This window comes from Podarcis raffonei, chromosome 2 (assembly GCF_027172205.1).
Source record: "Podarcis raffonei isolate rPodRaf1 chromosome 2, rPodRaf1.pri, whole genome shotgun sequence".
Classification (NCBI taxonomy): Eukaryota; Metazoa; Chordata; class Lepidosauria; order Squamata; family Lacertidae; genus Podarcis; species Podarcis raffonei.
Genome location: NC_070603.1, coordinates 120,913,070 through 120,938,922, shown reverse-complemented (window position 1 = coordinate 120,938,922; position 25,853 = coordinate 120,913,070). Strand labels below are relative to the sequence as shown.

The 25,853-nt window shown below is 45.7% G+C and overlaps 1 protein-coding gene across 3 annotated transcripts; it reads right to left on the bottom strand.

The window, feature by feature from the left end:
• Nucleotides 1–3,296: 3,296 nt before the first annotated feature.
• Nucleotides 3,297–25,649, bottom strand: LOC128409440 (H-2 class I histocompatibility antigen, Q9 alpha chain-like). 3 transcript variants are annotated; one of them, XM_053379948.1, is made up of 8 exons: nt 25,493–25,649; nt 11,848–12,123; nt 9,932–10,207; nt 8,112–8,399; nt 6,582–6,668; nt 5,680–5,718; nt 5,025–5,061; nt 3,297–4,473 (listed from the first exon to the last, which is right to left on the bottom strand). In XM_053379948.1, exons 1-8 carry the CDS (start codon nt 25,566–25,568, stop codon nt 4,467–4,469), a joined length of 1,086 nt encoding a protein of 361 aa, XP_053235923.1. In that variant the 5' UTR covers nt 25,569–25,649; the 3' UTR covers nt 3,297–4,466. The 3 variants fall into 3 exon arrangements, with proteins under 3 accessions (XP_053235923.1, XP_053235922.1, XP_053235924.1); XM_053379947.1 differs by having other exon boundaries at nt 3,297–4,489; nt 5,029–5,061; XM_053379949.1 differs by lacking the exon at nt 6,582–6,668 and having other exon boundaries at nt 3,297–4,489; nt 5,029–5,061.
• Between the last annotated feature and the right edge of the window lie 204 nt (nt 25,650–25,853).

Below are 25,853 nucleotides of genomic sequence, written 5' to 3'. Positions count from 1 at the left end.
TCTTTGTTTCCTGTTTACTGGAATGGAAATGTTTGGGTTTGACAGGAATCTTCACAGCTGGTTAAAGTGGTACCATGATCATTTAAGGTTTGCTATGGCAGCTATGATCATGGATGCGGGTGGCGCTGTGAGTTAAACCACAGAGCCTAGGACTTGCCAATCAGAAGGTTGGCGGTTCGAATCCCCACGACGGGGTGAGCTCCCGTTGCTCGGTCCCTGCTCCTGCCCACCTAGCAGTTTGAAAGCATGTCAAAGTGCAAGTAGATAAATAGGTACCGCTCTGGCGGGAAGGTAAACGGTATTTCCGTGCACTGCTCTGGTTTGCCAGAAGCGGCTTAGTCATGCTGGCCACATGACCCGGAAGCTGTACGCCGGCTCCCTCGGCCAGTAAAGCGAGATGAGCACCACAACCCCAGAGTCGGTCATGACTGGACCTAATGGTCAGGGGTCCCTTTACCTTTACTTTTTATGGCAGCTATGAATTGTTCTTTCTGTAGGGGTTTGCATATAAATCTTTTAATCTAAAAGGTCCACCTGTTCCCAACCATTCCAATCTAAGTATTGCTCTGCTTCTTTAAAAGATGGGTGAATGCCAAGAGGGATAAGGGGGGATATTGGGGGAAACAGTTTTCTAAACTTTGCTTTCCGTACATTTAGTTTCATGTGGAGAAAAGGGTTTGCAATAGTATGGGTTTTCAGTAAGGAGAGTAAAAAGGGATACACACTATATATAGGATCTGAAATTTCTGTATCTACCCATGGTTTTCCTTTTTGCCCGTGGATCAGTGACATCAAATGCTTTAGCTGGAAGGCGTTGTAATAAGCTTGGCAATGTGGGATTCCGAGCCTGCCGTTTTGGACACTTCCATATAATTCTGGAGCCCAATTGTGCTTTTCCCCCTTCATGAATAGACTTGTTTATTCAGCACTAACAAATTTTAAATTGTCTGGGTGTAATGATGACTGGCAGCACTTGAAAGAGGAAACAAACATTTCAGCAGGATAGCCATCTTTACTGCAGCCACGTGTCCTGATCATGATAAACCTTTCCAAGGTTCAAGATTTGGTCGTACCTGTAGGAATACTGGTGTGAAGTTTTCTTTCTTTGGAGCGAATAGATTTTTAGCTGTGTGTGTGGGTATTCCAGTGGCATGTTGTGAAATTTTTCATAGGCGAACAGATAGGGCTGTATATAGTGTTAGGGTAATCTAATACAACCGCCTGCAAGGCAGAAATCTCCACTCAAGCATCCCTAAAGGTAAAGGGACCCCTGACCATCAGGTCCAGTAGTGGCCGACTCTGGGGTTGCGACGCTCATCTTGCTTTACTGGCCGAGGGAGCCGGCGTCCAGCTTCTGGATCATGTGGCCAGCATGACTAAGCCGCTTCTGGCAAACCAGAGCAGCGCACGGAAATGCCGTTTACCTTCCCGCCAGAGCGGGACCTATTTATCTACTTGCACTTTGACGTGCTTCCGAACTGCTAGGTTGGCAGGAGCAGGGACCAAGGAATGGGAGCTCACCCCGTCACGTGGATTCGAACTGCCGACCTTCTGATCGGCACGTCCTAGGCTCTGTGGTTTTACCCACAGCGCCACCCGCATCCCTCAAGCATCCCTGGCAGATGCCTAAAAACCTTTAATGAAGGAGGATCCACAACCTTCCAAGAAAGTCCATTCCCTGGCCAGCCAATTTGCCAGTTCCTAGCAGTTTGCAGTTTGGTGCTGAAGGAGACTCTTGAGAGTCCCATGGACTGCAAGAAGATCAAACGTATCCATTCTTAAGGAAATCAGCCCTGAGTGCTCACTGGAAGGAAAGATCGTGAAGCTGAGGCTCCAATACTTTGGCCACCTCATGAGAAGACTCCCTGGAAAAGACCCTGATGTTGGGGAAGATGGAGGGCACAAGGAGAAGGGGACGACAGAGGATGAGATGGTTGGATGGTGTTCTTGAAGCTACCAGCATGAGTTTGATCAAACTGCGGGAGGCACTGGAGGACAGGAGTGCCTGGCGTGCTCTGGTCCATGGGGTCACGAAGAGTCGGACACGACTAAACGACTAAACAACAACAAAAGCAGTTTGCAAAAAGAAAAGTTTGGCTTTGCTTTGTTTTTTTGAAAAAGACAGCCCCAGGTGGACAGGTGGATTCCCCCCCCCTTGGAAAAAACCATTTTAAACACCCCTCCTTTCTTCATCATCTCCCTTTCTATGACCATGTTGTTGCTTGTTGTTGTATGTTGCTGCTGATCCTTCAGGTTCTGACAGATTGGGGCTGTGGGCTTTTTTATTAAAACACCACACTTTGAAAACACACATACAAACACACGAGGCTGAAGCAAAGGAGGAAGTGAGATATGAAGGTTTCAGGGATCTTGTCTTCCACCCCCATCCCATGGGCACGTCAGGCTTTCCGACTGCTCTTCCTTAAAAAAATGAAAGCTCTGCAGTTCTGCTTCAAACAGCCACTTCCTGCTCAGGTGTGGGTATTGCTCAGCAGAGCTGTGCAGTTTTGCAACCTTCACAGAGGTAATCAGAGAGATAAAAAGGGAGAGACAGACAGACAGATTGTATGCACACACGTACACATTGCTTGGAGACACTGGCCAAGCAGGTAAACAGAAAGATCCTGCTGAGGACAGTAAGGGAACTAGGCTAATAATAATAATAATACATTTTATATACAGCCCTATACCCAGAGGTCTCAGGCTAGTCCCACAAGTCCATGAACCATATGCCACTAGGGTATTCCAACTGTTTTAAAGAGATTTTAGGTGGTTTTAAATTAGCTTATTTTCATTTTAAATCTTTTGAATGGTATTAATATTTTGATGTTTGCTGCCCAGAGCTCCTTTGGTAGGAAGAGTGGGATTAAACAATTTTAAAATATTTTGGTCATCTTCTTTTCATCTCAGTGGGAGAACTTCCTCCTGGGTGTGCAGACTTTTGGGGGAACCCTGCCTTGGTCATCTCCCACCACCCCCTGCCCCAGATCAGATATCTACACATTTCTTTTATTATATTCCCAACCCTTCTTTCTTCTGTCCTGGAACCAAAGGCAGCATCCAGGTGGTTCCCCATCCAGGCCCTGACCAGACTTCACACCCTCTTGGCTTCAGCAACACAGCGGCCTCATGTAACTTAATCCCACCCCTGCAAAGCCACAGATTATGTCCCCATCTCGCTTTGGAGTTGCTCTTCAGCCACTTTGCAATGGAAGAGGCTACAAACTCTGAATATTCTCAGGAACTTCAAGATCTCTGGAACTCCTGTGATAAGAAGGAAAGAAGCACTAAAGAAGAAAGGGGGGCACTCTTATTTATTTCAGTCAAACAGATATTACAAAAGGAGTAATAATAATAATTACATCCAGTCTCTTCAAAGCAAGATGCAGCAAATCCATTGAGGCCTAAAAGAGTTATGCATTCTTATTTCTTGAAAAGTGTCTCCTTAAGGAATGCCAGCCTATGAGAAGGGAAGGAAGATGGAGGGAATCGCAGAATGGGCAGAGTATGTTCCTCAAGGGCCACAGGTGGAAAAGCAAGAATGGGCAAGATAAAAATTAGCCAAACTGAAGGCAACAAAACCAGTTTACTTTCAAGAGTCCATGTGGTCTGACTTTCAATGGGTCACCCCTCCTAGAAGACTGTGGGGACCAGGCTAGAAGTCTCATGAACTGCAGCCAAAAATATGGGGCTGCTTATTTCAGATCAAATTGTGGCCATGCAGCTCCTCACCTGCCTCTTCCCCTTCCTGGCTTCCTCCTTGGCTGTCAGCAGGATGAGTCCCTCTCATCTCCCGTAGGAGAGTCACTTCACCCCATCCCCTCAGCCTCTCTTCCTCTTTCTCAGTTCCCTGCTTCTCCATTTCCCCATTCAGCTGCTTCTTCCTCCCCCTCCAGCCTGTTTCTCAACTCACTGCCCCAGGGCATCATGGGAGGCCCAGGGTGGAGCCCCAGAGCTCAGCAGCTGGTTGTCCTAGGTGTGGAGCTCCATGAACCAGGCTGGAGAACTGGAGCCTTGAAGGTATCGAGACAGAAAGAGGGTCTGGAGGAAACTGCCTCAGGAACTGCCATTGCTACAGGGAGGCTCTGAATGCCCGCTGGAGCTCCTCATTCTCTGCTGGGGAAGGGATTGTAGAGGGAAACACAGCAACAAAGAACCAAGAGAAACCATCAAAATCACTGCAAGTCATGCTCAATCTCCTCATCCCTTTTTAAACCTTTTAGTTGCGTATATCTGGCACATTTTTGATTAACACAAGCACATTTCTGAAAATCAGCTGCGAAGCACAATCAGCCAAAATCCATCAGAAAAACATGATTATTCTCAAATTCAAGTTACAGCTGAAGTCAGAATAGAAGGGTGAGAGCCAGGATTAAGAAACATCATAAACAGCATTTAAGGATGGGAGGGGATCTGAGCCTCTGCAAATCACAGCAAAACTTGGGCAGGCTCCTTCTGGTCTCATCTCACACACTGGGCTGATATGAAACTGCAGAAATAAAGAACAAGAGTGTTTCAAAGTTAAGCCAACATCATGATGTTGCGGCATCAGCATTACAGAGCTAGTGGGAACCCAAAGGATATCTAGTCCAGCCTCCCAAGGAAAGCCACCATCCCTCATCATGTCAGATCAGACCTAAGATATGCCAGGAGTATCACCAAAATGGGCCTGTAGAGCAAATGTCTGCAGAGGGCAGCTCCAGCAAGTGAGCCAAGCTGCACACTTTGGGGGAATACCGGAAGGACACAAAGCAGTCCTACCAGAAAGAAAAATCTCTTCCAGAACCCAAAATGTGACACACTCTCATTCAGATCCTGGGGAGAACCCATTTGTCAGGTGGAGGGGATCCTCTGTGGAGCTCAGATGGACAGACAGAATGAGTCACAAGAGTGATTTTCAGCTCAATGGACACCGCAGATTATGTCACTCTTGGAAACCCCAAGGTGGGTAACAGAAGCATTTCCCCATTTGAGGATGTTCCGTACAGAGTCTTCTGCAAGAGCCCCCCTTTGCCCCCCCCCACTTACCCTTGGTGGAGCTGTCGGACCCCTGGTCGCTTGCTGCAAAAGGGAGGAAACACAAGAGTCAGGATCCCAGGGAGGGAGATCCCACCCCCCAGCCCTTCTCCTCCCTCCTTCCACCCCCATCCCAGATCAGTCTCAATCTGGGGGTGTTCAGGGACAGGCAGCCAGAGGCAAGGGGGCTCAAGGACAGCAGTGGGGGGAGAAGCAGGTGCTGGAGGGCAAAGAGAGATGGGCACAGCCTGGCATGGAGGCAGCGGGGGACTAGACTGGGGGTGGGTGCGATCTGGGCAGGAAGGCAGAAGGAGTGGGGGAGAGCAATGGTGGGTTCCTAACACCCACAGACTAGAGCTAACCAACCAAATCTTTAGCTTCAGGTTCTAGTAGATTAAACCACCAGAGACCCCTCCCCCCCCGGCTCTTCCTCCTGCTCCTTCTTGGAGCCCCTCCCTCAGCTGACAGTCTCTCTGCAGCCTTTTCCTGGCCCTGAGGGACCCCTTGCTGTCCCCAGACAGGCTGAGCAGACAGGCTGAAGTTTTCCATCAGGGTCTTGGGCTTCAGGACTAGGCCACCACCAGGTTTAGTTTTGTCTGTTTGTAATCTGTTCCTGCTCCATATTGGGGGGAAATAGACAGAGAGAAGGGAGGAGTCACTCACTTGAGGCTGCTTTGTAGGCTGATTTCTCGCTCCGTTTCCCTGTAGAGACAAAAGCAGAAGGTCAGAGCTGGAAGGGACCTCCAGAGGCCACTCAAATCCATTTCGACAATCTGGCTCTCAGATGCTGAAACCTTCCCAGCAGATGCTCCTCTTGTCTCTTCCAAACACCTCCAAGGAAGGGGAGCCCAGAAGGGGAGCATTTCAAGGAACTCATTTTACAAAGAAGTAGAAAAAAGTGAGGAAATTAAATTAAAAAATCAACATGGGAACCATGGGAATCCAATCCCTTCACTCATTCCATTTCAGATTATTATTGCACTCCCAGCAGTCCCCTAATCCTTAAATTTGCCCGGAAAGGGGGGGGGGAGACATAATGAACTTTAACAGTGCAATTCTAGGCAAGTCTACTCAGAGGAATGTCCTATTCAGTTCAATACAGCATCCTCCCAGATCAATATTCATTTATTCATTTACTGAAGATAGCAGGGTGCTTCACAACATAAAAATACGAAATGAGAGCACAAAATACACAATAAAGCAAAAACAAACTAGGAACTCTGCTCCCACAAACACATTTAAAAGGCCAAAGGCCTGGTTAGAAAGAAATGTTTTTGCCTGGCACCTAAAGATTTGTAAGGAAGGCTCCCTGGTAAGTGTGCACAGGACTGAAGGCTTAGGACTGATTAAAACATCAGGTGGGAAGTGAACTTCCTGAGCACAGAGTGAGCGCAAAGCAATGACCAACAGGACTTTGGGTTCATGTTCAAAGGGTGTTTTGTGGAGAGGGGTCTCTGTAGGGATGCCAGCCACAATTGCCAGGAAGCTCCACCAGGACATTCCCAGTCGGAGGCCAAGACAGAAGGACACAGGAGAGGCAGAAAACACATCCAGGGTTTACTTACTGTGGATGAAGAAGAAGATGATCCCAGAGACCAGCAGGATGGCCGCCATGACACCCAGAATGGCTCCCACAATGAGCCCCAGGCTGACTAAAAGGGGACAAGAGACATTTTTATTCAGACTGGTGGCAGCAGCTCCCCAAGGCCTCAAGCAGGAGACTTGAGTGGAGGTGCTGAGCTATGAGCCCGGGAGGATTTTATGTGTGCAAAGCAGGGACTCTTTCTGCCTCCTGACAGGCCAAGGTCCTCTCTGTAGTGGCCCCAACACCAGGGAGGTTTCCCCCCACCAGAGTCCAGCATTAGAGGTCTTCAAAATAACCAATTCATTTAAGGAAGACAGTTGACAGGCACACCTGTTTCATCACAGACTCCAGCCTTAAAAGCAGCTCTCCTCCTGCTCAGGCGCTTCAGCCTTCTCTGTCCTGACCCTGAGAGGAAGGGATTCCCTCCCCTCTGAGACCCCCCAGAGCCCAGCATTACAGGCCTTCAGGGAAGGCACAAACCCTTAGGAAGAAGCATCTTGTGTAGGGTTGCCATACGTCTGGTTTTTCCTGGACACGTCCTCTTTTTCAGACTTAAAATGTCTGTCCAGACAAAATTTTTAAATGAGGCAAAATGTCCAGGTTTTTTTGTTTGTGTAGAATCTCTGACGTCCGTAGCACTACTGAGTGAGCCCTGGTCCCCTCCGCCCTGCCTGTGTGAGTCTTTGGCTCAAGGGCCACTTCCATAATTCTCACTTGCCTGCCTGTGAGAAGGGGTCTGGGGTTTGGGTGGGGATGTGCGTTCAGGTGCTCCTGCTGGGGAAAAGGGAGTCTGGCTCTTAGACATTCTGCTTTGGTTCCTGCAGGCGCAGCTTTCCGGGCGGTGTGTGACAACGAGCGTTATTACAAAACCCTTCTTGCTCTTCCCAGCGATGTGCGGGTTTTTGGGCTGAGTAGAGATGGCTATCAGTTTTTCTAGCCCGGCCTGAGTGTGAGGAGGAGCGAGTGAGAATCTTTTTCACTATGAAGTACAGTCAGTCCGGGGCTCCCTCTTTAAGTTCATTGCCCCTTTTTCAGTCGCAGGGAGTGTGAGTAAGTCAGCCATGTGGAGGAGGTCACATGATTTTGAAGAAATAACACATCTGCCCATATTCTGTGACATCACAACTACTTGGGCTTAAAGGCAAGAAGGTGACAGCCAGTTTTTACCTACGACATCCAATTTGAGTTCAAGGCCTATGAGACACTTGCCAGAAAAGGCTGCATCTCTGCAGAAATCTACAGATTCTGATTCTGTTGCTTCCCTCCACAGCAGCCTTTCTCAACCTGTGGATCCCCAGATGTTCTTGGGGATCCAGAGCTCAGGGAGTTGTAGTCCAGCAACATCTAGGGACCCACAGGTTGAGAACCGCTGCTCTAGAGACATAGACAGGATCCAGCTGGGGTTCCCCATCTGAGGAGTTGGGTGGAAATCCCCCTCCCAGAGCCCACCCTTCCCCTCCTGTCTGTCTGTCTGTCTGTCTGTCTGTCTGTCTGTCTGTCTGTCTCTCACCAGGCTCCTTCTCCCAGGCCACATCCAGAGGCTTCTTCAGGCTGTCATGCTCCACGCGGCACCGGAAGCGCTCCCTCTCCTCGGGGTCGATCTGGACACTGAGCAAGAGATAGTAGGTCCCGTCCGAGTTGGGGGCGACCAATCCTCGGAGGGTGCCCTCCTGCCAGACCTCCCCGTCCTTCACCCAGTTGGCATCAATCTCCTTGGGGTAGAAGCCGTGGACTTGGCAAACGAGGGTCTCCAGGCCGTCATAGTCTGCCTTCCTGGTCACCTTCACCACCGGAGCCTCTGCAAAAAGGGCCACATTTGGGGTTAACAGAGAGACATCCACAACGGGAGCCTGAAGGAATCCTGTATTTTTTAAGAGCAGAGGAGCAGGGACCCAAGGGGCAACCTAGTCAGAATCTCACATCTGCAGGAATTAAAAATAACTGTGAATAAATGGGATTTCCTCAACCTGCCTTGGCATCTTCCCCAGTCAGTGTCTATGCTGGAACTGTTTTTAGATGTTTTATCTTTTGTTTGCCAAAGAAGACTCCTTTGGGAGGGAGGACTGGGTACAAATTAATTTATTATCTTGAAAAGCTCTAACACAACTCAAACATGACATCTTGTGGTTCCAAGATTGTCCCAGGGAGCTGCCTCTAGGCTGAGGGGGCAAATTTCACCAGGTCCCCAATGGCGGGATTCATTCAGATTCTTCCACGTTCCAAGTCATGAACTGAGGGCAGCTCAGGCTGATCCTGGTTCCTCTCTTGAGGGGGAAGAAATGCTGGACTCGCTGCTCTCTGGGACTTTTCAGCCCAATAGTTAGTGAACAAAGCCAGCAGCCCTGGGGAAGACAGAGCTTCTTTCTAGTTCTCCCGCCTGCCCTTGTTGTCACCCTAGAAAATGCTTCAATGTGGCTTTTAGAGTGAAATCCTCAACCTCAACAAATATGCTCAGGGTCTCTGGGGTGAATTATCACCAGGCCCCCATGGATGAATTTGCTCAGACCTCTCTAAGCATGGCTAATACATTTGTGTCAGTCCTCACAAAGGGAGGGTGCTAGAATTATTTCATTTTTATTTACTTTTCATTTTAGCAAAGCTAATAAAGAGAGACAGGAAGAAAACAAGTGAAAACACTGGATCATGTGTCTGGTCCCTGTGCCAGATTCCTGAAGGCGGAAGAGTGGACTGTACTATTTCAAGGCACGGGGTTGGGCAAGATGACACTTCTGAATGTTCCCCGTGGAAAAAAGTACTATTCCTCACAAATAAAAAATATAAGAAGGTAGAAGAGGGAATTCCCACACTCTCTCACTATGTGCAGGTTTTCTGATTCTAGGCCATGAGTGGCTAACCTAAAGTCTTAGTGAGAGGGCTGCATCCATATTTTATGGGCTCCTCACACAATTTCTATTTTTAAAAAAGGTCAATTAATTTAGTTTTAAAGACTTTCCCCACAGGTACATACCCAAGTGTAAAGACAAAAGGTTTTTCTGTATCCTGCCTCAAATCCGTCCATCTCAATTTTCTTTTTTTTACTTAATTAAAAATGCATTTTGCTTTCCTGGCCCCTTCCCTGCTGTTTCTTTCTGGCCCCTCCCCCCATATGTCTTTTGCCACCCCTTATTCTAGCCAAAGGCGCATGGGGGGCTGTTTTAAGCATCTCCCCCCCCCGCCCTCATACTCTGAAGTGACCCCTTTTCTCCTCCCAGAGGCCCAAACTTCTTTCTGCCTCCCCCACCAAGAAAAGTGTTTGCTGTTTGGTCCAGAAAGGAAAACTGTTAAGGCCCCCCTGAGCCCCCCTCCCCTCCCCACTGCCCCCCCCCTCACCTGTCCTCAGCAGAGTCTCCTTCCCGTACTCCAGGTATCTCTGCAGCCACTCAATGCATTCCTCCTCCAGGTAGTGCTTCTTGTACTGGTTCCAGGCCAAGTCAGGATCCCACTTCCTCTTGCTCGCTTGGGCCCCTGTATCAGCTGCCGTCCAGGTGAGGGTCTCCTTGTCAAAGGCGATGAAGTCCCTCCCGTCGTAGCTGTACTGGTAATGCCCTCCTTTGCGCCCGTCTGACCTCAGCTCACAGCCGTACATCCACTGAAGGGTGTGGATCCCTGGAAGGACCAGAAGAGACCCAGAAGGTCAAGGGGGGTCAGAGCAGCCCCTCCCCCATCAGCAAAAGAGCCCAGGAAAAAGGATTTATTTGCCTCAGACTCAGGGAAGAGGCAGCAGTCAGAGGGGAGAAGAATCAACCCGCATTGTATCTTTCTGAAGGCTCATCCGCATAACACGTCCACTGAGGGAAACACTACAATCCTGAGCCTCTAAAGCTCCCCTTTAATTGCCCCCCCTCTCTCATCGCCTCACACTTTCTCCCCTCCCTTGCAGGTCGGAGGTCACAGTTTGTCCCTCTTTCCCCCCAGCTCTGCTCCTCAGGATCTTGCCCCTTTGGGAGAGACGCCTCAGCTGCCCCCCCCCCGAAAGAGGAAAGGGGCAACATGGAAGGGGGACACCCACACATTGGGGGCCCTTTCAAGATAGAAGGTCTCCTCTTCCCCTCCATCTCTCTCCCCCCAGCTTCTCCATATCAAGGACCTTTTCCCTAAAAGGAGGGAAGTCATGGAAGGGCCTTTGGAAAAAGAAGTTTCCTCATAGCCTGGGAGGGAAAGGGAAGCCGCAAGGGGGGTTTGCCCCACTTCAAAATGGCCCCCTTCTCAGCAGAAGCCAGGCTGCCCTTGTCAAAGATGGCGGGTCTCTGCACCCTCCTGCCCACCCCCGGGGGCTACCACCAAATCTTCAAAACAACCGCAACATATAAATAAATAAATAAATAAATAGATGATAGATAGATAGATAGATAGATATAGATAGATAGATAGATAGATAGATAGTGTTTGCTGATGTTTTATGTACATTTTATGGAGTTTTCCTGATTTTATTATAACTTTCTAGGTTGTATACTATCTTGCTACACTTTTATGGAAAGTACATATTATAAATACTTTAATAAAAGCTTCAGTGTGTATCTTAAAGCATCAATCTTTTTTCCTCTTAATCTTCATTTCCAAAAATGTTTTAATTGTTTTTGCCTGTTGCTTTAAACTATATTTACCAATAATTTTAATATTTCTTACAAATCTGTTTAGAAATTTTAATGCAATGAAGTGTGCTTATGGTTTTAACCATGTAGTTGCCACTTTCACCCCCAGAAGCCAGTCCGTTCAAGTTCCTTAAAAAGGCTTCTCTTTCAACACTGTGCCAGGGAGAGGGAGGGGCTTGGTGATGGTCAGAAGGGTCAGCCAATCAGCACCTCTGTCTGGGCAGCTGGCTTCTCCTTAAGCAGGACCAGAACTCAAGGCTTGCTTGTCTCAGCCTCAGGATCCCCACCCTTCTCTTCCCCTCCCAGAGGAAAATGAACTAGACAGATTTCCACCTCACAAGGCCTGAGCCAAGCCTAGCATGGAAGGAAGGGCGGGCAATGGAGACATTTCCTTGGTAGGATGTGCAGGTCCAGAGAGGGTCATACTGGGGGGTCTCTGCCCTCCAAGTCTCGTTCTCTGTCCCCCCAACCCCACACCATCCCTGCCCCCATTAAGACCTTCATGAAGGGAAGGGGAGATGCCTCTGCCCTGGTGGAGACCCCCACCCTCCATCTCCTTTCCTCCCTGCAGCCCCCTCCCTGCAATTCTGGCCCTTGGAGGGAAGGATACTGGGGGGGGGGTGTGACTCTGTTCCTCTCCTGCCTTCCACTCACCTCCGCTCTGGTTGTAGCGATTCCTTGCAATTTCCAGGTTCTCCCTGAACACCAGCTCAGTGCCCTGAAGTGTCTGAGTGTTCCTGTGCCAGTAATGAGGATCCTCCTTCTCCACCTTCCTTATCCAGGGGACACTAGGCAGCCGCTCCTTGGTGTCACTGTCGTACTGAACAAATTGCTGGTCATCCACGTACCCCACAGAAATGAACTGGGGCAGCCCCTGGGCAGGCTCAGACACGGCTGTGGCAAAGTAGCGCAGGGAGTGAGAAGTGGAGCCTGGAAAGGAAGAGAAAAGGGGGCAGAGAGTTGGGGGTCCTGCAGATGAAGGCAGCAGCCTAATCCTGCTGTATTATAGCCCTGAATGAGGAGATCCAAATTTCAGCAGGGTTTGGGGGACTTTGCAGACCTGCCCTTAAACACAGAGGAGCAGAGCAGAGGGAGCCTAAGAATCAGAGAGTTGAAAAGGGGAGTTAACTTCCGGGTTAGCGCCAGCGCTTAATGGCGGATTTCTCCCGGAGCTCCGGGAGAGATCTGCTTCGCGGGTTCGGGTCCCGCAGCTCACGGCGGAGCGAGGACCCTTAAAAATCACAGGCGCGTAGCCTGTGAACTGGAGACTCGGCGGGCACCTTTGCGCCCCCCCGACGTTGTGAAATAGCCTTTTTAAAGGCTACGGATCAGCGGAGGGTGTGTGGAGCGGTGCTGAGAGTCGCTTTCACCCAGCCTGCGAAGCGAAGCCGCGTCGCCATTAGCGGAGAGCGCTGACTTCTTCCGGTGAATTCGGATTAAAAAAGAGCAACTTTCCGTGAGTAGGACTGAGCTTACAATAAAATTGGACATTAAAATTAAAGAAATTGGGCACCGAGACGGATAAGCATCAAAAAGGAAGTCTGCTTTCCGTTCTGCAGCAAGATTAAAGCGAAAGGCATTTAAGCTGTAACTTTTGACAGGAGAGTTCGTGAGCTAAGAAATCCACCACCAAGTAAAGAACTCCCTCCCCAGAAGGCAGGAGGGGGGGGGAAGAAGACGTTAAAGGGATTTCCTGCCTGTTTTAAAAGAAATTGAACTGTTTACCGCTGCTCCTCTACCTGGGGGTCGGACTGCCGGAGGAAAGCAACCGGCTAAGGACGGTCGCTACAAAAGGTTAGAAAGTAACTGTAATATTGACTTTGGCTACTCTCAACTTGAAACATTCTACTTTGCTACATAGTAAGTTATCTGCAGGATACTATTGATTTGGATCTTTTACAAAGAAAGGGACTAGGAGGGCTTTTGTCTTTTGGAAGGTGTGGGAACAACTTGAAGTTTAAGAACTGACTTTACGCCCTCTAGAGGATTTGTGAACAGTTTCAGCAACAAGTGGAACTTAAAACCTGAGAACTTTTTTTCTGACAGCTTAAGAGTGTGGGAATGACCTTGAGTGAAAGACTTTGTTATGGCAGATGGTAAACAGAAAGAAGACTCACAAGAAACAACTTTGAGATCTGGTAGACAATACAAAGTCGATCTTTCTATGCAAAGAAGGGCCTCTGTATCAGGGGCCTCGGGAACTGCAGCTGTCACAAAGGCAAAAGTGAAAACAATGTCTTCTGAAGAAGCATTTGCAAAGGCATTGGGGAAAATAAATGACTCTTTGGAGGAACTAAAGAAGCAAGGAGCTGAAACAAGTAAGAAAATTGAAGAAATCTCTGGGAAAATCGATTTAAATACTAAAAGCATAACTGACCTTGGGAACAAAGTGAACTCTAATGCAGAAGCAATTGGGAAATTACTGGAAGATTCATCCACAACACGAAAGATAGCTGAGGAAGCTAAGGAAATTGCTACTGCTGCTGAGGAAAAATTTCCACCGGTGTACAGGAAACTTGATGAGTATGAACTGGCACTTTCTATGCAGGATATGCAACGCAAGGAGAAGAACTTAAGGATCAGACTTGTGCCGGAAAAGGAAGGAGATAACTTGGTGGATTACTTGACAAAAGAGTTTTCCGATTTTTGGAAGCAGGAGCTGAAAGAAGAAGAGTTCAAGATAGAGAGTGCATTTAGGTTGGGAATAAGGCAGAGGAAGAATAGACCCAGAGATTGCCTGATAACTTTAAGATCCAAGGAAGAGAGAGATAAAATATTGAACCTGCACTACCAAACAACCCTTCGAATTGAAGATTTCCATATTGAGATCTTTAAAGACATTCCCAAAAGTATTTTGGATGCAAGAGGTCCTTACAAGGATTTGGTGACACTGCTGAAAAGGAACTACATACTATTCAGGTGGGAGTTTCCCCAAGGCTTGTCTTTTAAATATAAGGGGAAGAAAAGAAGAATAAAAACAGTGAGTGATAAAGACAAGTTCCTGGGAGAACACGAAGAAGACCTACAGAAAGAGACCTATCCAGGAGAAGGACACCCTTCAAGCAAGGGATCACTAGATACGGACACAGAACCACCGACAAAAGACGAACAACAACTGGGAGCTGTAGGAGGAAGCAAGTAACCCCATCATGGCTTTGCAACTTCTAACCTGGAATTGTAACGGTCTAAACAATCCCCGAAAAAGGAAAAATATATTTCATGCTTTAAAGAAAGACCAATTGGACTTGATTTGCCTACAAGAGACTCATGTGATAAGAGCACACAGAAAATTATTAATAAATAAGAGACTGGGACAAGAATTTACATCTTCAGACAGAGTAAAAAAGAGAGGAGTGGTGATCTACGCAAAGGAAAATCTGCAACCGAAACAAATCTTTAAAGATGATCAAGGAAGATACTTGGCAATTGAAATTCAATTCCAAGGAGAAAAATTTTTGATAGTGGGAATATATGCACCAAATGAAGGGAAAGCAGAATTTTTTAAGAAGTTGCATGAGACTTTAATGGACTATATGGATTATAAATTAATCATGATGGGGGACATGAATGGAGTAGTTTCAACAAATATGGATAAAGCACAAAGACAGGTAGTTACAAAAGATGGAAGACTACCAAAAACTTTTTTTGAAATGACTGACAATATGGATTTGATTGACATTTGGAGAACAAAACACCCATTAGAGAGAGAGGGAACCTTCTTTTCTGAAGCCAAAATGACATGGACTCGGATTGACCAAATTTGGGTGACTAGCAGTATGGCGTCGAACATAAAGAAAGTGGAAATCTGCCCAAAAACTCTCTCCGACCATAACGCAGTAAAGATGGTGATGAAGCAAACAACAACTGGTTCCTTCAGATGGAGAATGAATGACACTTTATTTAGAGACGAGGAGACTTGTAAAAAGGCCCAAAAAACTCTGAAAGATTACTTTGAAATCAATTTAAGGACTAAAGTAGAAAAAAGAATAGTATGGGACGCAAGTAAAGCCGTGATGAGAGGGTTTTTGATACAACAAAATACATTAAAGAAAAGAAAGCAAAACGAGAGGAAAGAGAAAATTTTGGAAAAGATAAAAGAAGGGGAAAGGAAATTAAGACTGAAGCCAAAATCGCAAGAGATTTTAAGAGAAATTAAACTGTACCAAACACAATATATGGAACTGATGAATCAAGAAATAGAATGGAAAATTAAACAAATGAGACAAAAGACTTTTGAATCTGCAGATAAATGTGGCAAGTTATTGGCTTGGCAAATAAAGAAGAGACAAAAACTCAACACGGTAACAAACTTGGAAGTGGAGGGAAAGAACATATGTAACCCAGTGGAAATTAGGAACTGTTTTCAGAGCTACTTTAGACAACTGTATACACAAGGGCCGCAGAAAGAAACAGATATACAACAATTCCTCGAGAAAAATGGGCTGAAAAAGATTTCGCAGGAAAGTAAGACAATTTTGAACCAGGAGATATCAGCACAGGAAATAGAAGATGCCATTCAAAACATGACGTTGGGCAAATCACCTGGACCGGATGGATTGACTTCCAAATATTACAAAGTTTTGAAGGAAGAGCTCATACAACCTTTGAAGGAAGTCTGCAATGAGATCATTGAGGGGAGAAGGGCACCCGACACGTGGAGGGAGGCCTACATTACACTTATACCAAAGACAGAGACTGAAAAGACCCAACTTAAGAACTACCGACCCATCTCGTTACTAAATGTGGATTACAAAATCTTTGCTGAGGTTTTAGCAAAGAGACTGAAAAGAGTTTTGATGGAGGAGATTCATGGGGACCAAGCGGGCTTTCTCCCGAAAAGGCATTTGTCGGACAATGTAAGGAATATAGGACTTCCGGGTTAGCGCCAGCGCTTAATGGCGGATTTCTCCCGGAGCTCCGGGAGAGATCTGCTTCGCGGGTTCGGGTCCCGTAGCTCACGGCGGAGCGAGGACCCTCAAAAATCACAGGCGCGTAGCCTGTGAACTGGAGACTCGGCGGGCACCTTTGCGCCCCCCCGACGTTGTGAAATAGCCTTTTTAAAGGCTAAGGATCAGCGGAGGGTGTGTGGAGCGGTGCTGAGAGTCGTTTTCACCCAGCCTGCGAAGCGAAGCCGCGTCGCCATTAGCGGAGAGCGCTGACTTCTTCCTGAGAATTCGGATTAAAAAAGAGCAACTTTCCGTGAGTAGGACTGAACCTATATTAAAATTGGACGCTAAAATTTAAGAAATTGGGCACCGAGACGGACAAGCACTAAAAAGGAAGTCTGCTTTCCGTTCTGCAGCAAGATTAAAGCGAAAGGCATTTAAGCTGTAACTTTTGACAGGACAGTTTGCGAGCTAAGAAATCCAACACCAAGTAAAGAACTCCCTCCCCAGAAGGCAGGGGGGGGGGAGAAGATTTTAAAGGGATTTCCTGCCTGTTTTAAAATAAATTGAACTGTTTACCGCTGCTCCTCTACCTGGGGGTCGGACTGCTGGAGGAAAGGAACCGGCTAAGGACGGTCGCTACAAAAAGGTTAAAAAGTAACTATAATATTGACTTTGGCTACTCTCAACTTGAAACATTCTATTTTGCTACACAGTAAGTTATCTGCAGGATACTATTGATTTGGATCTTTTACAAACAAAGGGACTAGGAGGGCTTTTGCCTTTTGGAAGGTGTGGGAACAACTTGAAGTTTAAGAACTGACTTTACGCCCTCTAGAGGATTTGTGAACAGTTTCAGCAACAAGTGAATTTAAAGCCTGAGAACTTTTTCCTACTGACAGCTTAAGAGTGTGGGAATGACCTTGAGTGAAAGACTTTGTTATGGCAGATGGTAAACAGAAAGAAGATTCACAAGAAACAACTTTGAGATCTGGCAGACAATACAAAGCTGATCTTTCTATGCAAAGAAGGGCCTCTGTATCAGGGGCCTCGGGAACTGCAGCTGTCACAAAGGTAAAAGTGAAAACAATGTCTTCTGAGGAAGCGTTTGCAAAGGCATTGGGGAAAATAAATGATTCTTTAGAGGAATTAAAGAAGCAAGGTGCTGAAACAAATAAGAAAATTGAAGAAATCTCTGGGAAAATTGATTTAAATACTAAAAGTATAACTGACCTCGGGAACAAAGTGAACTCCAATGCAGAAGCAATTGGGAAATTACTGGAAGATTCATCCACAACACGAAAGATAGCTGAGGAAGCTAAGGAAATTGCTACTGCCGCTGAGGAAAAATTTCCACCGGTGTACAGGAAACTAGATGAGTATGAACTGGCACTTTCTATGCAGGATATGCAACGCAAGAAGAACTTGAGGATCAGACTTGTGCCGGAAAAGGAAGGAGATAACTTGGTGGATTACCTGACAAAGGAGTTTTCTGACTTTTGGAAGCAGGAGCTGAAAGAAGAAGAGTTCAAGATAGAGAGTGCATTTAGGTTGGGAATAAGGCAGAGGAAGAATAGACCCAGAGATTGCCTGATAACTTTAAGATCCAAGGAAGAGAGAGATAAAATATTGAACCTGCACTACCAAACAACCCTTCGAATTGAAGATTTCTATATTGAGATCTTTAAAGACATTCCCAAAAGTATTTTGGATGCAAGAGGTCCTTACAAGGATTTGGTGACACTGCTGAAAAGGAACTACATACTATTCAGGTGGGAGTTTCCCCAAGGCTTGTCTTTTAAATACAAGGGGAAGAAAAGAAGAATAAAAACAGTGAGTGATAAAGACAAGTTCCTGGGAGAACACGAAGAAGACCTACAGAAAGAGACCTATCCAGGAGAAGGACACCCTTCAAGCAAGGGATCACTAGATACGGACACAGAACCACCGACAAAAGACGAACAACTGGGAGCTGTAGGAGGAAGCAAGTAACCCCATCATGGCTTTGCAACTTCTAACCTGGAATTCTAACGGTCTAAATAATCCCCGAAAAAGGAAAAATATATTTTATGCTCTAAAGAAAGATCAATTGGACTTGATTTGCCTACAAGAGACTCATGTGACAAGAGCACACAGAAAATTATTAATAAACAAGAGACTGGGACAAGAATTTATATCTTCAGACAGAGTAAAAAAGAGAGGAGTGGTGATCTATGCAAAGGAAAATCTGCAACCGAAACAAATCTTTAAAGATGACCAAGGAAGATATTTGGCAATTGAAATTCAATTCCAAGGAGAAAAATTTTTGATAGTGGGAATATATGCACCAAATGAAGGGAAAGCAGAATTTTTTAAGAAGTTGCATGAGACTTTAATGGACTATATGGATTATAAATTAATCATGATGGGGGACATGAATGGAGTAGTTTCAACAAATATGGATAAAGCACAAAGACAGGTAGTTACAAAAGATGGAAGACTACCAAAAACTTTTTTTGAAATGACTGACAATATGGACTTGATTGACATTTGGAGAACAAAACACCCATTAGAGAGAGAGGGAACCTTCTTTTCTGAAGCCAAAATGACATGGACTCGGATCGACCAAATTTGGGTGACTAGCAGTATGGCGTCGAATATAAAGAAAGTGGAAATCTGCCCAAAAACTCTCTCCGACCATAACGCAGTAAAGATGGTGATGAAGCAAACAACAACTGGTTCCTTCAGATGGAGAATGAATGACACCTTATTTAGAGACGAGGAGATCTGTAAAAAGGCCCCAAAAACTCTGAAAGATTATTTTGAAATTAATTTAAGGACTAAAGTAGAAAAAAGAATAGTATGGGACGCAAGTAAAGCCGTGATGAGAGGGTTTTTGATACAACAAAATACATTAAAGAAAAGAAAGCAAAATGAGAGGAAAGAGAAAATTTTGGAAAAGATAAAAGAAGGGGAAAGGAAATTAAGATTGAAGCCAAAATCGCAAGAGATTTTAAGAGAAATTAAATTGTACCAAACACAATATATGGAACTGATGAATCAAGAAATAGAATGGAAAATTAAACAAATGAGACAAAAGACTTTTGAATCTGCAGATAAATGTGGCAAGTTATTGGCTTGGCAAATAAAGAAGAGACAAAAACTCAACACGGTAACAAACTTAGAAGTGGAGGGAAAGAACATATGTAACCCAGTGGAAATTAGGAACTGTTTTCAGAGCTACTTTAGACAACTGTATACACAAGGGCCGCAGAAAGAAACAGATATACAACAATTCCTCGAGAAAAATGGGCTGAAAAAGATTTCGCAGGAAAGTAAGACAATTTTGAACCAGGAGATATCAGCACAGGAAATAGAAGATGCCATTCAAAACATGACGTTGGGCAAATCACCTGGACCGGATGGATTGACTTCCAAATATTACAAAGTCTTGAAGGAAGGGCTTATACAACCCTTGAAGGAAGTCTGCAATGAAATTATTGAGGGGAGAAGGGCACCAGATACGTGGAGGGAGGCCTACATTACACTTATACCAAAGACAGAGACTGAAAAGACCCAACTTAAGAACTACCGACCCATCTCGTTACTAAATGTGGATTACAAAATCTTTGCTGATGTTTTAGCAAAGAGACTGAAAAGAGTTTTGATGGAGGAGATTCATGGGGACCAAGCGGGCTTTCTCCCGAAAAGGCATTTGTCGGATAATGTAAGGAACATAATTGACATTTTGGAGAAGCTGGAAGTGAATATAAATACTAAGGCTGTTTTGATATTTGTGGACGCCGAGAAAGCCTTTGACAATATATCTTGGAGTTTCATGTTGAAGAACCTCCGGGGGATGGGGGTAGGCCAAGGGTTTGAAAATGGTATAGGTGCAATATACTCTGAACAGAAAGCAAAATTAATTGTAAATAATGTGGTAACAGAAGAGTTCAAGATTGAAAAAGGGACACGTCAGGGGTGCCCTATCTCCCCATTACTTTTTATATCGGTCCTGGAGGTTTTGCTTAATATGATTAGGAAGGACCAGTTGGTCAAAGGGGTTCAGGTCGGAGCTAAACAATACAAATTGAGAGCATTTGCAGATGACCTAGTACTTACTTTACAAGAGCCAGAAGCTAGTACGAAAAGAGTTTTGGAAATAATTCAAGAGTTTGGTCAAATGGCAGGATTTAAATTGAATAAGTTAAAAACTAAGGTATTGGAGAAAAATTTAACACAGACTGAAAAAGAAAGGTTTCAGAATGAGACGGGGTTGACTGTGGTTAAAAAAGTGAAATACCTGGGTGTGAATATGACAGCTAAGAATGTGAATTTATTTAAAGACAATTATGAAAAAACTTGGACAGAAGTGAAAAAAGATTTGGAGATTTGGTCAAACTTGAAGCTTTCCTTGTTAGGCCGAATTGCAGTTATAAAAATGAATGTATTGCCAAGAATGTTGTTTTTGTTTCAAGCATTACAAATAATGGATAAAATGGATTGTTTCAAGAAGTGGCAGAAAGATATATCTAAATTTGTCTGGCAGGGCAAGAAGCCCAGAATAAAATTTAAGATATTAACGGATTCAAAGGAAAGAGGGGGGTTTGCCCTGCCAGACTTTAAATTGTACTATGAAGCGGCAGCTTTCTGCTGGCTAAAAGATTGGCTGCTTCTTGAAAACACAGACATTTTGGATTTGGAAGGTTTTAACAATATTTTTGGGTGGCATGCATATCTGTGGTATGACAAGGTTAAAGCGCACAAAAGTTTTAAAAACCATATTGTCAGAAAAGCACTATTAAATGTCTGGGTCAGATATAAAGATTTGCTGGAAAATAAAACTCCAAGGTGGTTGTCGCCAATGGAAGCTAAGGCAGTTAAAAAGTTAAATATGGAGTCGAAATGGCCAAGGTATTGGGAAATTCTGGAAAAGGAAGGGGACAAATTGAGATTGCAGAGTTTTGAAAAATTAAAAGGGAAGGTGAGAGATTGGCTGCACTATCATCAAATAAATGAAGTGTTTAAATTGGACAGTAAAATTGGCTTCCAGGTGGAAAAATCAAAATTAGAGACTGAACTGTTAGAATCCAGTACTAAGAATTTGTCAAAAATGTATAACTTGCTGCTGAAATGGAATACACAAGATGAAATGGTTAAATCAACTATGATTAAATGGGCTCAGGACATTGGTCATAATATTTTGTTCGCTGACTGGGAAAAGTTGTGGACCACCGGGATGAAATTCACGGCATGTAATGCCTTAAGAGAAAATATAATGAAAATGATTTATAGGTGGTACATAACCCCAGTCAAGCTTGCAAAGATCTACCACTTGCCTGACAATAAATGTTGGAAATGTAAGGAAAAGGAAGGTACATTTTTTCACCTCTGGTGGACGTGCCCGAAGATTAAGGCATTCTGGGAAATGATTTATAATGAACTGAAAAAGGTATTTAAATATACCTTCCCTAAGAAACCAGAGGCCTTTCTCTTGGGCATTGTCGGCCAAGGGGTGTTAAAGACAGATATAACTTCTTTTATGTATGCTACAACAGCAGCTAGAATACTCATTGCGAAGTACTGGAAGACACAGGATCTACCCACACTGGAAGAATGGCAGATGAAGGTGATGGACTACATGGGCTTGGCAGAAATGACGAGCAGAATCCGAAACCAGGGAAAAGAAGCGGCGGAAGAAGAATGGAAAAAGTTTAAGGACTATTTAAAGAAATATTACAAAATTAATGACAGTTAGAACGATGTTGGATTAAAGTAAATGGTTACTATTAGTAATGGCTAAGACAAGGAAAATAAGGATGATTAGCTTAAATTTATAGTAAAATAAGGGAAGATTTGCTGAACAATTGATTAGAATTTGGAATACAGAAACGGGAGGCATGAGGAAGTCGAAGAAGAAAGGTTTAAGAAATTAGGACATGAAATGGTACTTGTTTTTTGTTTTGTTTTTGTCTTTTGTTTGTTTATGTATGTTTTGTTTGTATGAATATAAAAATTGTTTAATAAAAATATTATAAAAAAAATAAAAAAATAAAAAAAAGAAAGAAAAGGGGAGAGGATATAAATACAAGTAACAACAACAATAGCCCATGAAGCAGAGGGCGAGAAAAAGCTCTGCCAGGCAGCACTAAATCCCTGAATGTCTCTGCTGAGGCTCCGTGTGGGGAGAGAGAGGCCAGCCCCTCCCTTTTGCCAAGGGGGCAGGAATTGCTCCACTCCCTTGGAGCCGCCCCACAATCTGACCTTCTGGAGCCATGCACTGAACAGGTCTGACCTGGGTCTTGCTTCCTGGGCTCTGGGAGGCTTTGGAAAGATCTCCTGGGAACTCAGGAGAGCCCCACAAGATCCTGTGAGAACCTGCCAGAGTCTCTTATGCAAGGCAGAGAGCTTCAGAACTCTTTCGGTACTGAGACAACCTTGCACAAAAGGAGCTCTCTGCCTTCTGCATATATAATTGGTGTGGTTCCAGCATACAGCTGAAGTCCTTCAAGCGAAATTCATTCCAGTTTCCTGCACTTTCCACCAGTTTTCCAGGGAGATGTCAAGTTAATTGGCCTGCAATTTCCGAGATCCTTCCTGGATCCCATTTTGAGAATTGGTACTTAAAATGGTTCAGTGTTGCAATCTGTCAATGGTCTGAGCTGCCACCCACAGAGCGGGCTCCCCACTTGAGAAGGAGGCCCCCCAGGGCTAGCAGGGGCAGGAGGGCAAATGCAGCTTTGGGGTCAGGTCTCAATATGTGGCCCCACATCCCCTTTCCCCACACTTGCCCCTTCACAGGAAGGGGGACAGAGCTCTGGCCACCAGGGGGCCTAATGAGTCTCCACAGCAGATCCCCATCAGAAGCAATTAACTTTTGTTGACGTCCATCAGGATCTTTTGCTGTTTCTGCTCACTCACCACACTCCTTCACCCTCTTCCCGAGTCACAGTGAATGTGTACTAAGGGGGCTGTGTGCCTCCTTTGTGCACAAGGAAAGAGCCAAGGCTCCATGGTCCTCGTAATCTTCTCTAGGGTACAGGGTGAGCCCCACAGAGATGGCCCCCCAAGACAGCTGCAGCCCCTTAATTCCCACCCTGGGCTCCTTTGGGAGGAAGGTGGGGATATAAACTCAATTTTAAAAGATGACTCTGTACCAAGAAAGGCCTCATAGATTTGGGCATAAGGATGAGGCCTTCCTTCCAACACCTGTCCCATTTTCTGCCTAGAGATTATCCAAGACCCACAGAAACAGCTCACAGAGACTTGGGGAGGGAGGGAGCTGATCATAGAATTCAGCATAATACCTGGGGCTTCTGCCCCCACCAGGACACCCCCCCTGAGGGAAAAGCTGAGTCGAGTTCAGCGAGAGATGGGGCATTTCCCTGGCGGAAGGTAAAGGGGCACAGTGCTAAAAGGGGAAGAGGAGGCTATTCCTGTTTTGCCTCAGGTAGCAGAAATGGGATGTATAATTATTATTATTTATTGAATTTATATACCGCCCTATGTTCTTCTTCTTCTAAAGCTCACCAAAACTGGATGTCAATGAAGACATTAAAGAAAATATCGCCCTATACCTGGAGGTCTCAGGGCAGCTGACAGAACAAAATCAAAATATAAATCCACAAAATATTCAATAATAAAAAAGCCAATACCCCCCCACAAAAACCCCACACACTTTTAAAAGGATGTCAATCAAATCAACCAAAGGCCTGGTTAAAAGGGAATGTTTTTGCCTGATTTAGTCAACAGGTGAATAATGAAGGTGCCAGGCTAACTTCCCTGGGGAGAGCTTTCCACAGACAGGGAGCCACTGCAGAGAAGGCCCTGTTCTCGCACTGATGCCACCCTTCGCCCTCCAGACCTCTAGAGGAGGTGGCACAGGAAAGAGATGATCTCAGGGTCCAGGTAGGTTCATATAGAAAGAGGTGGTCCTTGAGGACCCTGTGAAAATTGTCTTGAATGCACTTTGGACAACTTCGCCCTCAAGGAAGAAGAAGCCTGCTTGAGTTTGGCCAGTGACTCATCTCAAAACAACTAGGAAACTAAAATAAAAACCATAGACAGGACTCTGAGGGTCCAGCCCCCCCTGCGATGCTGGCATCTCAACTGCAGCATCCATGGCAGATGGCCATACAACCTCTGCTAACAAATCTCCAAGTAAGGAGAATCTACCACCTTCTGAGGGAGATCCACTGTGGAAAACAAAGTTCAAGGAAGCGAAAAACTGCAAGATGTGTTTGCTTGAATTACATACGCCGTGATGGTGTGTCGACTCTGCTACCTCCCTCCGGCTTGGTTTCCTTTCAGGCAAGATCAAATGGGACCCACGTCTAAGACCCTCCCCTCCCAGGGCAGGGGCTCCCCCCACTTCAAACCACAAGAGCTCAGAGCAAGGCTGCCTCTGGTTGTGGCATCTGGCTAAACAACACAGGCAGTTCTGCTCAGTGGAGACAAAGAGCCACAAAATGAGTCACACTTGAGTCCCCAAAATGAGGAGGAATCTGAAGGAACCAGTGGTCCAGTGGTCCACCCTTTGCCCAGCCCTGTAGCAGACACAGTGAGGGGGCAGCCCCCCATATGGAGAGGGTTCAAGAGAGAAATATCAGGTCTTACTCTTTAGTTCTTAAAGCTTTTAAATTACTTTGAGAATTTTTATGCAACAAGCAACTTTTAAACTAAAGATAGTATTATATTCCCACCATTTTCCATTAGAGAACCACAAGAATTATTTACAATAAAGATTCAAGTAGGTAGCCCTGTTGGTCTGACGCAGTCGAAATAAAAAAATTAAAAAATTGTCCAGTAGCACCTTAGAGACCAACCAAGTTTGTTCTGGGTAGAAGCTTTCGTGTGCATGCACACTTCTTCAGATACACAGTGTACAAAACGTAGGGAAAGGGGCTGTACAGAAACGGCACAGAGGAGCCCCCTGCATAATTTACAAAATCTACATTTTTGACAGGCAACAGGAAGGGGGTTTTTGGAGGGGTTACAATTGTAAAGCAGAAGAACCTGATTATGAATGTGCCTGTGAAAGGGAACTCCTGAACAAAACAACACTGGGAATTGCGGGTGGGGACCCCTTATTCAGACATTTCCCCCCGCAATGAAGTCAGCTCTACACGCGTCCAGCTCCCACCCCCAGGCTGGGCTCCAGGGTTTTTAGCGGAGTTTTTAAGAGGGTTAGATTAGAAGAGGGAAGGTAAAAAATAGAAGTAGAAGTAGAAAGACCGGGGGGCGGGACAGGCGACTCACTTTCCCCCCATTAATCCTGCCAACACCTTCAAGCTTTGTCTTGTTCTTCGCTTGAGCCTCGAGCCCAGGAGTGAAGCGGCCCCTGCCCCGGGCGGCATACAAAACAAGCCAAGTCTGGGAAACAGATGTCTGGGAAGGGATTATTTTCTCCCCCCGCCCCAGAGCAGAGTCCTTACCTGCGCAGTCCAGGAGCAGCAGCAGGTGGGCAGCCGCCCCCAGGATCAGGGGGGGCCAGCGGAGGAGGACCCCCATCTCCACCCAAAACGAAGCGCCCTTTTCCTCCTCTTACTCCAGCGAGGTCCTTCTCTCTCCGACTCGGAGACCCGCTCTCTGCCCCGCCCGCGGAACCAGCAGCAGCGAGAGCTGGGATTGGGCGACGGGGTAATATTCCACCAATCGGAAATCTGCGCGCAGATGGCGGCATCAGTCGCCAGGCAGAACTCGAGGCGCAAGTCTGGCAGCGAGGCTGGAGAGGGAAAGAGAAAGTGATTGCAGCTCCTCGCTGGGAGTCGCCCCCTCCCTCCCTCCCTCCCTCCC

What these genes read in the sequence shown, in the direction of transcription:
- LOC128409440 (XM_053379947.1), bottom strand. Translation starts at nt 25,568, where the DNA reads ATGGGGGTCCTCCTCCGCTGGCCCCCCCTGATCCTGGGGGCGGCTGCC. An exon ending in GCTGCTCCTGGACTGCGCAG is followed by an intron (nt 12,124 to 25,492) that starts GTAAGGACTCTG and finishes CTTCCTTTCCAG; the next exon opens with GCTCCACTTCTCACTCCCTG. An exon ending in GGCCTGGGAGAAGGAGCCTG is followed by an intron (nt 6,669 to 8,111) that starts GTGAGAGACAGA and finishes GTCCCCTTTTAG; the next exon opens with TCAGCCTGGGGCTCATTGTG.